Source organism: Fragaria vesca, linkage group LG3 (assembly GCF_000184155.1).
Source record: "Fragaria vesca subsp. vesca linkage group LG3, FraVesHawaii_1.0, whole genome shotgun sequence".
Lineage (NCBI taxonomy): Eukaryota > Viridiplantae > Streptophyta > Magnoliopsida > Rosales > Rosaceae > Fragaria > Fragaria vesca.
Window position 1 is genome coordinate 1,451,531 of NC_020493.1, and position 15,573 is coordinate 1,467,103.

The following is a 15,573-nucleotide window of genomic DNA, read 5'->3' on the forward strand; positions in this document are numbered from 1 at the left end:
ATGGAATTTTTGGATGAGATTTGGATAGGTTTGTGAATTTCCGAAGTTTGGTATTTTTGGCGGTTAATTAATGTAGAATCCGGCCGTAGGATTTAAGTCGTATGTTGGGGAGGTTGTATTTACGACTGTTGAGTATGATATTTAAGTTCGGATCGTTCCGATGTAAGAATATCGAAGTTAGGCAATGATGAGCGTAATTATGGCTCTCGGGTAATTTTGCCTATTTTGATTAAATATTGGATTATTGGTTGGGAATTAATATTATATTTGGAACAGGACGTGAGAAGGCTCGAGCAGACGAGACCCCAGATCGACATCAGGCTTAGGCCTAATTTGTGAGTGGACTTTTATTTGAAATAATATGCATGCTATGGTTCATGATTGAACATTTCCTTTTGTTGGAGTTTTTGTACGTCAATTAATTTTGTACGCTTTTATTTCTCTTAGAGAGTTACCGAAAATAGGGAGTTTTCGGTTGAATATAAATATGTAATTATGAGAGAGTATGTATAGAAAATAGCTAGCTAGCCATATGTGTCTGTACACCTTAATGGCGTAGCATATAGCCGCATTATGGTGTGACGTGAGCGTTGGACGTAAGCGTAGTAGCCCTATTTGAGTGTTTAATTTATATAGGGGGTATGGACACATATTTATACACCCGTCTGTCCACCTTAATGGCGTAGTGTAGCACCGCATTAAGGCGTGACGTGAGCGTTGGACGCGAGCGTAGTAGCCCTATATAGACCCATGAATTTATATAGGGAGTATGGACGAGTGTAAATACATACATATATCATAGAGTCTGAGAGGCTCGATATTTTATGGGATAAAAGTTTTATCGCTTGCGGCATGCATTCGATTTTCCTTAGAAATTAATTTGGGGAAACATAAGTGTTTTATTTATTTATTTATTAATTTATTTTTGTCCACTCACTCTAACGTTATTAAATGTTTTCCCCTGGGCCCCTCGTTTTAAATTGCCCAGTCTGCAGAGTTCGGGTTGGATCTAGTAGGAGACGAGGCATAGTCACCCGCATTTCTGCCAGTTTTCGCCAGTAGGTTACCTGTTCAACCTACTCGTGTTTTCTTGCTTCCGCTTGTGTTTAGTAGCTCTGAATACTTTGGGATTATTGTATATTATGTGAGGTTCGGAAGTGTTGAATTAAGAGTGTAATATGAAATTTTCGAGTTAGGGTTGTCCATCTACAAGGGAGATTTTCTTAATCTTTTCAGTAAATTTTCCTTGGAGGTGGTCCCCGCACGACTTACTCTGGGTTTCAAGGTGAAATTCGGGGTGGGTCGTGTCACTACATCCAGCTTAAGGAGGAGACGAACCAAGGATCCAAGATCAGTCTACTTCTCTAGGAGAGCCTTGTAATATGTTTGAGCTTGCTGATTTCCACATTGGTTGGTCTTGGGCAATACTCATCTTCCAACCACTTATCCAAAGTCACCCTCAACCACTCTAATTCCTACATCCATTAATATCAAAACAATCAAATAAACATCGTAAACAACTTCAATTTTGTAAACTACCAAAAAGGTAGGGACCAAATTGAATGTCACATACCTCCAAGGGGGACCAAGTAATGTTTTGGGACGGAGAAGTCTTTGGACTTAAACACCTAAGTCTTCTTTAGTTCTTCATCCATTGAGTTCTGGGTTTGAAGCAAATTAAAATCTTTGAGTTGTTTCTGATTTGGAGCCTTGATTCCTCCCACCAAAGAGCCTTGATTCCCCCCTGAAACCCTGTTTCCTGATTGTGGTTCCGGTGATGTTGATAAGGTTCCCTTCCTTGAAAAGCTTGTTGAAATCAAGCTTTCGATTGGGCTCATACCCCTCAATGTCTTCAATAGGAAATTCTTGAGAGGTGGTGGAGCGAGATGTCGCTAGCTATGGGGGAGAGACAGATTTGACAGAAGAAAACAAAAATACTAAGTTATCCTTTAACAAATTAATAATGACATAGGAGTTAACAGTGTTTAAACGGCGTGTACCTTATGTGATGTAGTAAAGTATGTGTTTTGTAATTTTGTGTACATAAGTTCATAGTGAGTCATATTTCATGTACTCTTCATAAAATTTTCCTAAAGGAATAACTTCATTGGCATTGAGCCATTCGACCAACTATTATTAGATCAACCAGGAGTAATCTCCGATATAAGCTAAGAGCGAGCTCTTTATTTAGCTAAACTAAAACTGAAAGGGAAAACTAATTTTTTATTATTATTCGTAGACGTAATCATAATGTTCGCATCTGTCATGAAAGACTTGCAGCCCAATGACCTAACGGTGTACCCCTCCACCCGCCATAAGTCCCACAACAGTGGATAACATCAAAATAAAATTACGTTGGAAGCGAGCCGCAATTAACCCAACAGAGTCCAACAGAAAAGCCCAAGCAGAAGGAGGAAACGTTGGCTAAAGCCAACTCGGCCCAGTCCTACCAACCCACAAAGACTCATCCGCTAAACACTGAGCATGGTTCATTTGAGCTGCCTCCCTCAGGCCGCCGCTGAAATCCTATTAGGCTATTGCTGTCGCTTCTGGTGGCCGTGCCACAAAGACTCATCCGCTAAACACTGAGCATGGTTCATTTGAGCTGCCTCTCTCAGGCCGCCGTTGAAATCCTATTAGGCTATTGCTGTCGCTTCTGGTGGTCGTGCCATGGTGAAGGACAGGGCACGGCCGGGAAAGTAGCTAGTCTCTCTACCTCCGACCTAGATATCAACGACCAAAACTTGTTGTATATATTAGATAGGCCGAATCTGGTCTTAACTAGACAAATTACCCTAGACGATCCTCGATGCTCGAAACTGGAATCCATAACAATCCACCGTGTCCTCAGCCTTCAAAGCTGATCATCCACCTTGACCGGAAGCATAGCCGTGTTGCCCTGAAGCGTTTTTGCCGCCTGCGAGAAACCTAGGGTTTCTACAATATTGCGCGTGAGGCGCGTTGTAAAAAAGATCTTGTAGTGTTTTGAGTTGTCTCATCTTTAGAATTATTTGAGCTTAACTTGTTTATTAAGTTAAAAATTGTAAGCCAAATCAAGTTCTAGTAGTCACAATATCACTTACCTAAATTAAAAAATTTCATCTAAATCACATTCTCAACATTTTCTCCCCACACAAGTACACCTTGATTTTTTTACTCACATAAATCCACTTTCTGGTTTAAATCCATTAGGTTAGTTTTAGGCTATACCTAAACTACCCTCAGCTCTGACTCAACCAAAAACATCACTTTTTCACCGTCTCTCTTTCGTAAAAGAAACTACTCTCTCTCTCTCTCTCTCTCTCGTCGCCGGCTATCTCATCCTCGCCTCTACCATCTCCAGCGACCTCATCCTCGCTGCCGCTCTTCTCCGCCTCCGATTCCGACGACGACGTTGTCCATCTCCGGCTCCGGCGGTACCTCATCGGCTCCAAAAACAGCATCAAGGCCGGGCTCGGCCCCCGCCGTCGTTGACCTTCATCGGCGCCAAGAACAACATCCTATATCCTTCTTCCATGGCATTAGATCTAGAGAGCTACACGGATCCGGAGGTTAGTTCAGCTCTTCTCTCTCTCCAATTTTCCAATCAGAAATCGATTTCGCTCTGTAACTTAGGGTTTCAATTTTTTGGTGTTTCAGTTCAGAAGCGGTCCGCCCGATGATGGCTGGAGGTCTGCTCTTTTCCTTTTATGCAAAAGAAAAAGGAAAATTAAAAGGAATAAAAGGAGCGAGCGACTTGGGTGAAAATTAAGAAAGAGAGTCCGGAGTGGAAGTGGGGAAGTCTGGGTTGCGTGATTGAGCAGAAGCCAGAAGAGGGAGAGAGTTGAGAGAAAAAAATGAGCATACACGACCCACACCAGCTGATGGCTCTGGCCGATTCCAATGGGACCACTCCGGCCAAGGAGCAGCAGGCTGCCGGAGTTGGCATTCTTCTCCAGATCATGATGCTCGTCCTCTCTTTCGTCCTAGGTCATGTCCTCCGCCGCCACAAGTTCTATTATCTCCCCGAGGCTAGCGCTTCGCTTTTGATCGGTACTCATTTCTTCGACGACCATGACCTATTCTTGCTTCATTTCTTTTCTTCATTTCGTTAACACAATTATTATTATTATTCGCAGGTTTAATTGTTGGCGGACTCGCTAACATCTCTGATACCGAAACTAGCATCAGGTTCTTCCCTACCCTCTACCTATATAATCGAACTTGAATTTCAACAATTGCTAACATCTCTGCTTTGTTTCTCAGGGCCTGGTTCAATTTTCACGTAGGAGTTTTTCATCCTCTTCCTTTTACCCCCTATCATATTATATCCTCATGTTACCTTGTTTTTTTTATCGTCTTCTTTTCCTTGCAACGTTTTCCTTGCGTGTATGGTTTTCCTTGTACACTTTTGTTCTCACTCAGTCCGGCTTCAGTCTTTCTCATGTAAGTTTCCTACTACTGTATGCAGATAATTGTTTGTTTTGCCACCCATGTCCTATTAATATTCTACATTTTTATCTTCACAGTAAACCTTTCTTCTCTTAATTTTGGAGCCATTGTCACCTTCGCTATCCTTGGAACCTTTATAGCTTCTGTTGTTACTGGTGTTCTAGTGTATGTCTTCTGTTTTATCATTCATAATATTACGGCATTCCCCACCTCACTATTGTGGACTCATTTGTATCTCTTCCTCTTCCCCTTGTAGTTACCTTGGCGGTCTGATGTACCTCACCTACAGACTTCCATTTGTCGAGTGCTTGATGTTTGGTGCTCTTATATCAGCAACTGATCCAGTCACTGTTTTGTCCATCTTTCAGGTGATTTTTTTGCTTTACTTCATATGCCACAATTAGTTTATTACCACACGCTCAGAATTTGATGATGTGGAGTTCCAATTCAAAGCACCCAAGTTGCACAAGGAACATGAAAGATATTGAATCCTTTCTAAAATTGAAAATGAATCAATTCCTATTCTATTAGCAAGTTGTGGTTATGAGCTCTTTGACATGTCCTAGAGTTTAAACTCATATGGCCAAGGGAACGCATGTCTTATTGATGTGGTGAATTGTAACTGTTCGTACCTTCTGAGTCTGGTTAAGGCTAGGCTTTTCTCAAGTATTGAGGCATCATTAGTTCTTGTGCATTGAACATATAAGAGTGTCTAGGTTTCTCTAATTCTGATTTTCCTTGAGTAATGAATTTTAAATGATGGGAGTGATTGCAGGAACTCGGCACAGATACGAACCTGTATGCTCTGGTGTTTGGGGAATCTGTTTTGAATGATGCGGTCAGTTTCCATTGCTCTGTATTTATAACCCATTTTGTTATGACATCATTTGGCTAAAGATTGACCATTTTTACTCGATGAAATTGATTTCATGTGTCCTGCCAATCAACAGATGGCAATTTCCTTGTACAGGTATGCAGAGTAAATTATTCTTGTACCCAACAATTGATATGTATAAAGTTCAGGTCTAATCAGCCAGTGTTCTTCTATGCAGGACAATGTCCCTGGTCAGGAGCCATGCATCATCTGGAGAAAACTTCTTCATGGTTATAGTCAGGTTTCTTGAGACCTTTGTCGGTTCAATGTCTGCAGGTGAATGTTTAATATCCTTGTGCAGTTTAGTATTGTTAGTCCTAATGTTTTTGTTAGCTATCATAAAATAAAAATCAACTCATTTTGCTATCTGATTGTCAAATTTTTTGATTAAAATGCCGTGATACCTGGAGCTTTTATTCTGTTAGGTTGTAATATGTACTGAAACCGCTATTAAACTTTCATCTAAAATAGTCAAGTGACTGAAGTTCAATTTGAATGGTGTGGTATTGCCAGATTACAGACCATTAAAAAGAGACCAATTTAAGTAAATAAAGGTGTTATCTTTTATATTTAGTGAACAAACAACCTTTACTTTGTAATGTGGATAAACAACATTGGCACTTTTTCCTCCCTTCTTTTTGCTTTGAAGTTGCTTGTGCTCTATTAGATTAATGCTCCTTTGGCGTGTGATTTGGTTTCTCCAGTTACTAATGCATTGAAATTTCTTTTCAGGAGTCGGAGTTGGATTTACTTCTGCTTTGATATCCTTTTTTTTCATTACTTTTATATTATCTTTGTCAATCTACTTTTGATAAGCTGCAGTTAGATGTATTTGGGAAACCTTAATTTTGAGAACCTTTTTAAGTATGCAGGGGTGCGTGCATGTGCACTCTTGACATGCCAGGGGTGCCTGCATGCGTGCCCCGGGGTACCTGGAGCGCGCCCAGGGGTGCACCTTTGAACATTGATAGTACGAGGTATGACCCAGTTTTGCAATAGCGTCAGCAACAAAGAATTAATGAGACTTGTAACTGATGGTATGTTGGGATCTTCCATCTTTTTTACACTATTTTGAAAATTTTTGATTTTTTTTTTCTGCACAAAAAAAGCAGAGAGGCGCAAACGTGTATGATGAACAAAGACTTGATTCCGATGTAAAACATATAAAGTAATTTAATCCGAAACAAATTCGAATTCATCCGTTTATATTCGCTTACCACTTCTCCCTCTTCACATACCACTTTACGATAGTTCTGCATAGAAGAACATAATTTATATTTCTGCATAGAAGAAGCTATACTCCAGATGACGATGGCACCCAAGTAAGGAATATCTTTATTTCTATCTCCGATCTTTTTATTGTATCTATTTCGATCGTAATCTTTTTTTTTTCTTTTTCTTTTTTTCTGATAGTTTGACAACAACTCAATCTTATCTTTTCTCTCTGTTTTCTATCAGGATGTACCACAGAAAAAACAGAGCAAAGGTACGTGACGACATTGTCATGGACTCCTCTGTTTAGGTGGTTGTTCAAATCCCTAATACCCCTGTAAAGAGAGAAGGTAGGTTGTGACACTCCCGACAAAGCGAAGGTAGGCCGTGATTCTCTGGTAAAGACTCAGGCTATCAGGTTTTACGAGAGAAAAAACAGAGCAAAGGTAAGCTGTGATACTCCCGCTCCCGTAAAGACTACTACTAGGTTTTACGAGAGAAAAAATAGAATGAAGGTAGACTATGATACTCCTGCAAAGACTCAAACTATCAGGTTTTACGAGACAAAAAAACAAAAGAAGCCAATGGATGTGGATGAGAAGATGGTGTATTACAGTGGAACACTGACATGAATTTGGATTCCATTGGTTCGTTTGATTTGAAGGTTTGAACAAACAGTCTGTTGCGGAGGAGTGTGACATTGATGATCAATTTGTTAATGGTTTTATTGCCCCAAGAGAAAACTGTGCAAGAGAGGATAGGGAAGCGTTGGCTTTTAATCTTATGAGTTCTGAGTCGTATTCCGACACCGTAATCCCTGAAAGTGGCAGCATTGAGGGTTCTTTCATGCAAGTATCTTCACAACCTGAATCCATGTCACAATGTAAAAGTTTTATATTGTGACATGGATTCAGGTTGTGAAGGTACTAGCATGAAAGAACCCTCAATGCCGCCACTTTCAGGGATTACGGTATCGGAAGACGACTCAGAACTCATCAGATTAAAAGCCAACGCTTCCCTATCCTCTTTTGCACAGTTTTCTCCTGGGGCAGTAAAACTATTAGCAAATTGATCATCAATGTCACACTCCTCCGCAACAGGCTGTTTGTTCAAACCAAATGAACTAATGGAATCCAAATTCATGTTAGTCGTTCCACTGTAATACTCTACCTTCTCATCCATCGACTTCTTTTTGTTTTTTACTCATAAAACCTGATAGCTTAGTTTGAGTCTTTGCGGGAGTATCACGGCCCCTTTGCTCTGTTTTTTCTCTCGTAAAACTTGATGGCCTGAGTCTTTACCAGAGAATCACGGCCTACCTTTGCTTTGTCGGGAGTATCACGGCCTACCTTCGCTTTGTTTTTCCTCTCGTAAAACTTGATAGTAAGTCTTTATGGGGGTATTAGGGATTTGAATAACCACCCCCGTAAAGGGATTTGAATAACCACCTGAACAGAGGAGTCCATGACAATGTCGTCGCATACCTTTGCTCTGTTTTTTTCTGTGGTACAACCTGATAGAAAAGATCGAGTTGTTGTCAAACTATCAGAAAAAAAAAAAGACTAAGATCGAAATAGATACAATAAAAAGATCGGAGATAGAAATAAAGATATTCCTTACTTGGGTGCCTTCGTCATCTGGAGTATAGCTTCTTCTATGCAGAAATATAAACTGTGTTCTTCTATGCAGAACTACTGTAAAGTGGTATGTGAAGAGGGAGAAGTGGTATGCGCATATAAACGGATGAATTCGAATTTGTTTCGGATTAAATTACTTTATATATTTTACACCGGAGTAAATTCCTTGTTCATCACACACGTTTGTGCCTCTCCGCTTATTCAAAAATTTTCAAAATAGTAAAAAAGATAGAAGATCCCAACAGACCTCATCTGTTACAAGTCTCCTTAATTCTTTGTTGCTGACGCTATTGCAAAACTGGGTCATAGCTCGTACTATCAATGTTGGTGCACCTCCTCGACTTTCTTCTTGTTCTTAGAGCCATGGGGGCGTCCCACTTTACGCTTTTTGGTCGGAGATACATTAATCAGACCACTAGAATGCGCCAAAGCCATTCAAGGAGCAAAAGCAAGCTGAAGAGGAACCAAAGTTATCTGCTCATTGGTTGCAGCAATAACACCACGGTCAAGGCGACGAAGACGACTGCTACGATCTCCTCGGGTCAGTCCACCTCCGTAATTTTCCCAAATTACCTCTCTTTTTGACTCGTATTTACCCCTCTTTTTGATTTTGTGCTTCATGATCAATTCACAGTCATCCAGATAAGAATCCGGATCCGGAATCGAAGAAGCTGTTTGTGAAGATTGCAAATGCTTATGAGGTACTTTGGATTTTGTGATTGTGTAGAGTTTAATGATGCATCAATTTGAAATTTGATACAATGCAAGTTGATTTTTCTGGAAATTTGCGATGTTGGTAAAGGAGTGTGACTGCTGCATTGCAGATTCTGAAGGACGAGGCGTCGCAGGAGCAGTATGATTACGCAATTGCGCATCCTGAGGAGGTAATTTATGAGCAACTTAGCCGGCATTGAGTTAAAGGGTGAAAATGTAGTAAAGAAAGGACCTTTATGGCGTAATGTAGTATGTGCTGTGTGCTAGGTAGAGAACTAGAGATATGGGGGCTTTTACTAGATATGGCTGTTCCATGGACAGAGCATTCTATTGTTTACCTTCCCATGTACTTGGGTTTGCGCACATTTTTCACGCTTTCTAGAATGAAAATTAAGTACCTAATTATTTCAAGTGCAATGTAACGAGTTCCATTGTCTGTTGGTAAGTTTGGTGGATCATTTTCTGGTTATAGTATTGTTTGGTACTATGGTTGCTTATTCATCGTGTCTGAATATTTGAGTCATCTTCCAGTCCTTGTCTATTTTAGTATAAGATTTTGCATGCTGAAAACAACAATTTTCCTGTTAGTGATTACTCAATATGCCATATTGTCACTGTAAAGGGAGACGTGTGTTTTCTGCACTTCAAATTTGTAGTATTCTGAGCTTTTATATATGTGTGGAATCTGGAATAATAATCCTAACTGTTTTTTGTATTTTGTTCTTGTCTTTGCTAGTATTTCTACAATACAGCTCGCTACTATCAATATATATTGGGTTTGAAGATCTCATACCTCGGTCAAGGTGCCTATCATGACACGGGGTTATGGGACGCGCCGCTTGAGGGTAAGAAGTCGCCCTACCGCAAAGAAGTACGGCAGGGCGATTAAAGCCCTAGTAGCACTAGAAGGGGGTTTAGTGCCTTCACGGATGGTTAAGGCGGAAACAAATTGGTGAGCAACCTCGTGAATGAGGGAGGAGAAGGTGCGAAGCGGCTGAAAACCTAGAGAGAAAACCCTAAGAAGCGGCTAACGTGATATTTTTTCGTTTATCAAGATAGATTGTAGTAGATTTGTTTATGCTCATTTACTAGGGGATAAAATACAGTCAATATCTAATATATACTCCATTAAGCACATTGGTATTCCACATTGCGAAACTATTATTTTGATATTCAACATTCATACCCAAACCAACATTAGCACCCGAAACTCATTTAGTTGTTGACTCAACAAACGTATGTTGAACTTTGAGAGGTATTCTCGTCTTTATATTTAATCTCTTATTCCTATTTCTTCTTCCTCGCGCTCTTCTTGTTTTCTTCTTCCTCCATGGTGCTGGTGGCCAATATGCATAACTTGTTTCCAAACTGCGAAAGATAGTAACAATGTTCATAATTCGTGGCTAGAAACTTGAATACACTGCTTGATCTTTTTTTGAAGAGCTGCCACCAAATGCACAACAAATCCATGGTTTGATCACAAGACAACTCTGAAGGCACAAGAGGACATGTGTAACAAGTTTCCAGTCTTTATGAGACCATATAATGCTCTTAGCAGAGTTTCTATTCCATGGACTAAAGATTGAAAGAGTTTTTGGATCCAAATAATCAACCTTCGAAATATTGCAGTTTTTCATACCCAAAAAAGAAAGATATTGCAGTTCACTCTGAAAGGGAAGAGGGATGCTCAAGCATATCAAGTATATGCATGGTCAAACATCAAGACTGATCCTGAGTTTTCCGCAACTATGCGAAAAAAGAAAATGGGGCTACCAATCTTCAAAATCAGCAACTTCTGAAGCAAAGCGTTTTTACGCAACTTATTTCCCTTCAAAAGTAATACAGTAAGTTCAAACAACATATATATAATTACTAGTAGTATAACAATATAGCAACCCAAATTTATTTAGATGAAACAGCTCTTTATGATGATCCTACGTGATGTATCGTTTTTCTACTATTTGTTGATATGTAAATCATATGACCTCATTTGTTCGAAAAGAAATTCGATGGTCAACCTTTTATATATTCAGCAAGCAGAATCAAGATAACACACATTTCAGGCCCGATAATAAGAGTTATCTCTTAAGACTTAGTCTAAACTATATTTAAAAGTCAAAATACACCTCATTTTTAGTACAATTTATAGCACCTTTAGTTAACAATCCCCATATTGGTGTAGAAGCAATGATAAAAGGGTGTACTAGAAGAAAAACCCAATTTGGAATTGCCCCCTATTCAAACTTAAGCTGCACAATGAGCCATAAAGACCCGGTCCAGCCAAGCCCACACCTGGAAAAAAAGCCTAAACTAAGAAAAATCCAAGTCCATAATATAAAGACTAGGCGACCAAAGTCAGAAAATGGTGAACCCCGTCAGGTCCAAGACTGATATCTAGCCTAAGACCGATTAGTTCATCCCAAGTTAACACCCAGAAGGAGACCATGTTCTTCCAAAAGACATTTGCCGCCACTGCTAAAGGCTCTGAGGTGACCATGCAACCAGACGATGGTGTCACTTCCTAGCCACAGTCGGCACCAACCTTCAAACCCAACCAGTCACCGACAAGAGGAGTAAAGAGTTGAACCAAAAGGCCACCACGAGGACTGAACCAACGAGATCCCCAGGATCCGTCGATGTCGTCGTGCACAACCCGTTGTAATCTCTATCATCATACCAGCAATAGTCTGGTAAAACGCACCTCACATCGCCATTGTATTCAGCCGACCACAACCACCTTCCACTGCTACTACAGATCCTCGACAAAAAACCAACCACCGCAAATTCAAACCTCGACAGTGAAACTCACCGTCATCTTTAAAAGTTAGAGCCTGCGATGTTCCTCGTATAGTGACAGGGACATAACGTTTCCCATCACCTGTTATGACAACCGCTTGAGAGAAAGAATCTTCAAGCACCAGATACAATCCCGAAAACCCTCCACCATAACCGCCAGGGAGGACAACACTAGCAAAGAGAATAAACATACAAAGCCTACTTGGTCTCCATGAGATGAAGAAGATTTCTCGTACTTTGAACCCTATAGGCGGTTTAGGAGGAGAGAGCGATACGTCTTACTTGAAATGGCAAAATTATGTTAGCCTCATTGCTAGCATCTTTAAACCTTTTTTTAGACTTGAGCTTTTTTAAGGTAGAGTAGAGAAAATTTTAAGAAGAGTACACGAAATATGGCTCAATATGAATTTATGTACACGAAATTACAAAACACACACTTTAGTACATCACATTACGACCCCAAACCAATATAAGTACACGTCGTTAACTACACCGTTAGTTTATACATCAGTAGACATAATAGAAGGGGCAATTTGGTCTCTTTGAACTTTTGCTGTCCTGGGCAATACTCATCTTCCAACCACTTATGCAAAGTCACCCTCAGCGCCACTCTAATTCCTACATCCATTAATATCAAACAATCAAATAAACATCGTAAACAACTTCAATTTTGTAAACTACAAAAAAGGTAGGGATCAAATTGATATACCTCTAAGGAGGACCAAGTATTGTTCTGGGACGGTGAAGTCTTTGAACTTAAACACCTGGGTCTTCTTCAGTTCTTCATCCATTTCTTGCTCATTGATTTCTGGGTTTGAAGCAAATTGAAATCTTTGAGTTGTTTCTGATTTGGAGCCTTGATTCCCCCCTGAACCCTATTTCCTTATTGTGGTTCCGGTGATGTTGATAAGGGTTCCCTCCTTGAAAAGCTTGTTGAAATCAAGCTTTCGATTGGGCTCACACCCCTCAATGTCTCCAATAGGAAACTCTTGAGGGGTGGTGGAGTGGGATGTCGTTGGCTATGGGGGAGAGACGAATTTAACAGAAGAAAACAAAAATACTAAGTTATCCTTTGATAAATTGATAACGACATAGGAGTTAACTGTGTTTAAAAGGCGTGTACCTATATTAGTTCGGGGTTCTTATGTGATGTATTAAAGTGTGTGTTTTGTAATTTCATGTACATAAATTCATAATAAGTCATATTTTATGAACTGTTCATAAAATTTTCCCAAAACAATAACTTCATTGGTATTGAGCCATTCGACCAACAATTGCTAGGTCAACTAGGAGTAATCTCTGATACAAGCTAAGAGCGAGCTCTTTATTTAGCTAAACTAAAACTGAAAGGGAAATACAAAAATCTAAGTCCAAAAAGGCGGACAATTCAAAACTAATTTTTTTATTATTCGTAAATGTAATCCTAATTCTCCGCATTTGCCATGAAAGACTTGTGGCCCAATAACCCAACGGTGTACCTCTCCACCCGCCACAACAGTGGATAACATCAAAATAGAATTACGTTGGAAGTGAGCCGCAATTAACCCAACGGAGTCCAACAGAAGCCCAAGTAGATGGAGGAAATGTCAGGTAAAGCCAACTCGGCCCAGTCCTACCAACCCACAAAGGCTCATATGCTAAACACCGAGCAGGGTTCATCGGAGCTGCCTCCCTTAGGCCACCGCTGAAATCCTACTAGGCTGCTGCAATCGCTTCTGGTGGCCGTGCCCTGTCCTCCACCATGGCATGACCGGGAAAGTAGCTAGTCTCTCTACCTTCGACGTAAAGATCAACGACCAAAACTTGTCGCATATATTAGATAGGCCGGATCTGGTCTTAACTAGACAAATTACCCTAGACGATCCTTGATGCTCGAAACTGGAATCCATAGCAACCCACCCCGTCCTCAGCCTTTAAAGTTGATCGTCCACCTCGACAAGAAGCATAGCCGCGTTGCCCTGGAGCGTTGTTACCGCCTACGAGAAACGTAGGGTTTCTATGGTACCGTACGTGAAGCACGTTCTAAAAGAGATCTTGTAGTGTTTTGAGTTGTCACATCTTCTAGAACTTGAGCTTAACTTGTTCGTAAAGTTAAAAATTGTAAGCCAAGTCAAGCTCTAGTAGTCACAATATCACTTATTACCTAAATACTATATATTAATTCATAGATCTTAAAGTTACAAGAAATAGTAATGTTGATACTGAAAAAATCCCAAGTTTGCATCTGATGTTGATACCATATTACTACCCATCTAGAGGGGAATAGAGCAAGAGCTTAAAGAAAGGATGTTGTCTACCATATTTTGTTATTTAGACACCTTATTATTCTGTTATTACTATTCATTTTTGTTTACAAACTATCATTTTGAGTATGCTTCAATGCTTCATGATTTGCTCTTCATCATCGTAGATGTGGTGTGCCTTAAGAGTAAATGCAACGATGGTTCATTTTGAGGGTTGGTTTGAAGATCGGATCGAAAAACAACATCCATCAAAGAGGAATTAGTGCATGTTAGACGTGGGTCCCATATGAAGCACACCTACCCCAACCAAAGCATGGGGCAATCTTCAACCCACGGATTAGTCTAGACCAATACAAACGTTGGGCTCATACACACACCATTTTGCATATGATGTTGGTCCAAAACAATACAAATATTAATAAAAATATATATTTTCTATAATGTACACAATAATTGGTCTTTGAATTAATCTAATTATTGTATTGTCAAACCGATGACAAAAATAAATTTAAATAAATAATGTATTAACCCGGGTGAAAATTTGTCTGACCCATCTAAAATGGATGCATTTGTTCTAAAGAAAATGTAAAGCCAAAAAGGTTGAGTTTGTTGAGAAAAGGTCAAATATTTGGTTGACTAAGATATTTATACAAAAGAAAAAGGAAAATGAAAAGGAATAAAAGGAGCGAGCGACTTGGGTGAAAATTAAGAAAGAGTCCGGAGTGGAAGTGGGGAAGTCTGGGTTGCGTGATTGAGCAGAAGCCAGAAGAGGGAGAGAGTGGAGAGAAAAAATGAGCATACACGATCCACACCAGCTGATGGCTCCGGCCGATTCCAATGGGACCACTCCGGCCAAGGAGCAGCAGGCTGCCGGAGTTGGCATTCTTCTCCAGATCATGATGCTCGTCCTCTCTTTCGTCCTAGGTCATGTCCTCCGCCGCCACAAGTTCTATTATCTCCCCGAGGCTAGCGCTTCGCTTTTGATCGGTACTCATTTCTTCGACGACCATGACCTATTCTTGCTTCATTTCTTTTCTTCATTTCGTTAACACAATTATTATTATTATTCGCAGGTTTAATTGTTGGCGGACTCGCTAACATCTCTGATACCGAAACTAGCATCAGGTTCTTCCCTACCCTCTACCTATATAATCGAACAGGAATTTCAACAATTGCTAACATCTCTGCTTTGTTTCTCAGGGCCTGGTTCAATTTTCACGAGGAGTTTTTCTTCCTCTTCCTTTTACCCCCTATCATATTATATCCTCATGTTTCCTTGTTTTTTTATCGTCTTCTTTTCCTTGCAACATTTTCCTTGCTTGTATGGTTTTCCTTGACACTTTTGTTCTCACTCAGTCCGGCTTCAGTCTTTCTCCTGTAAGTTTCCTACTACTGTATGCAGATAATTGTTTGTTTGCCACCCATGTCCTATTAATATTCTACATTTTTATCTTCACAGAAACCTTTCTTCTCTAATTTTGGAGCCATTGTCACCTTCGCTATCCTTGGAACCTTTATAGCTTCTGTTGTTACTGGTGTTCTAGTGTATGTCTTCTGTTTTATCATTCATAATATTACGGCATTCCCCACCTCACTATTGTGGACTCATTTGTATCTCCTTCCTCCTTCCCTTGTAGTTACCTTGGCGGTCTGATGTACCTCACCT

The 15,573-nt window shown here is 40.1% G+C and overlaps 1 protein-coding gene across 1 annotated transcript in view; it reads left to right on the forward strand.

Moving 5' to 3' along the window:
• Positions 1 to 3,853: 3,853 nt before the first annotated feature.
• The window catches only part of LOC101309912 (sodium/hydrogen exchanger 6-like), a 17,168-nt gene continuing 5,448 nt past the window's right edge, over positions 3,854 to 15,573 (forward strand). Inside the window, 11 exon segments of the mRNA XM_004293384.1 lie at positions 3,854 to 4,032; positions 4,119 to 4,170; positions 4,246 to 4,267; positions 4,269 to 4,306; positions 4,401 to 4,429; positions 4,509 to 4,596; positions 4,688 to 4,799; positions 5,207 to 5,269; positions 5,382 to 5,401; positions 5,484 to 5,581; positions 6,038 to 6,066. Of these exon segments, the coding sequence (XP_004293432.1) occupies positions 3,864 to 4,032; positions 4,119 to 4,170; positions 4,246 to 4,267; positions 4,269 to 4,306; positions 4,401 to 4,429; positions 4,509 to 4,596; positions 4,688 to 4,799; positions 5,207 to 5,269; positions 5,382 to 5,401; positions 5,484 to 5,581; positions 6,038 to 6,066 (720 nt within the window). The 5' untranslated portion in view covers positions 3,854 to 3,863.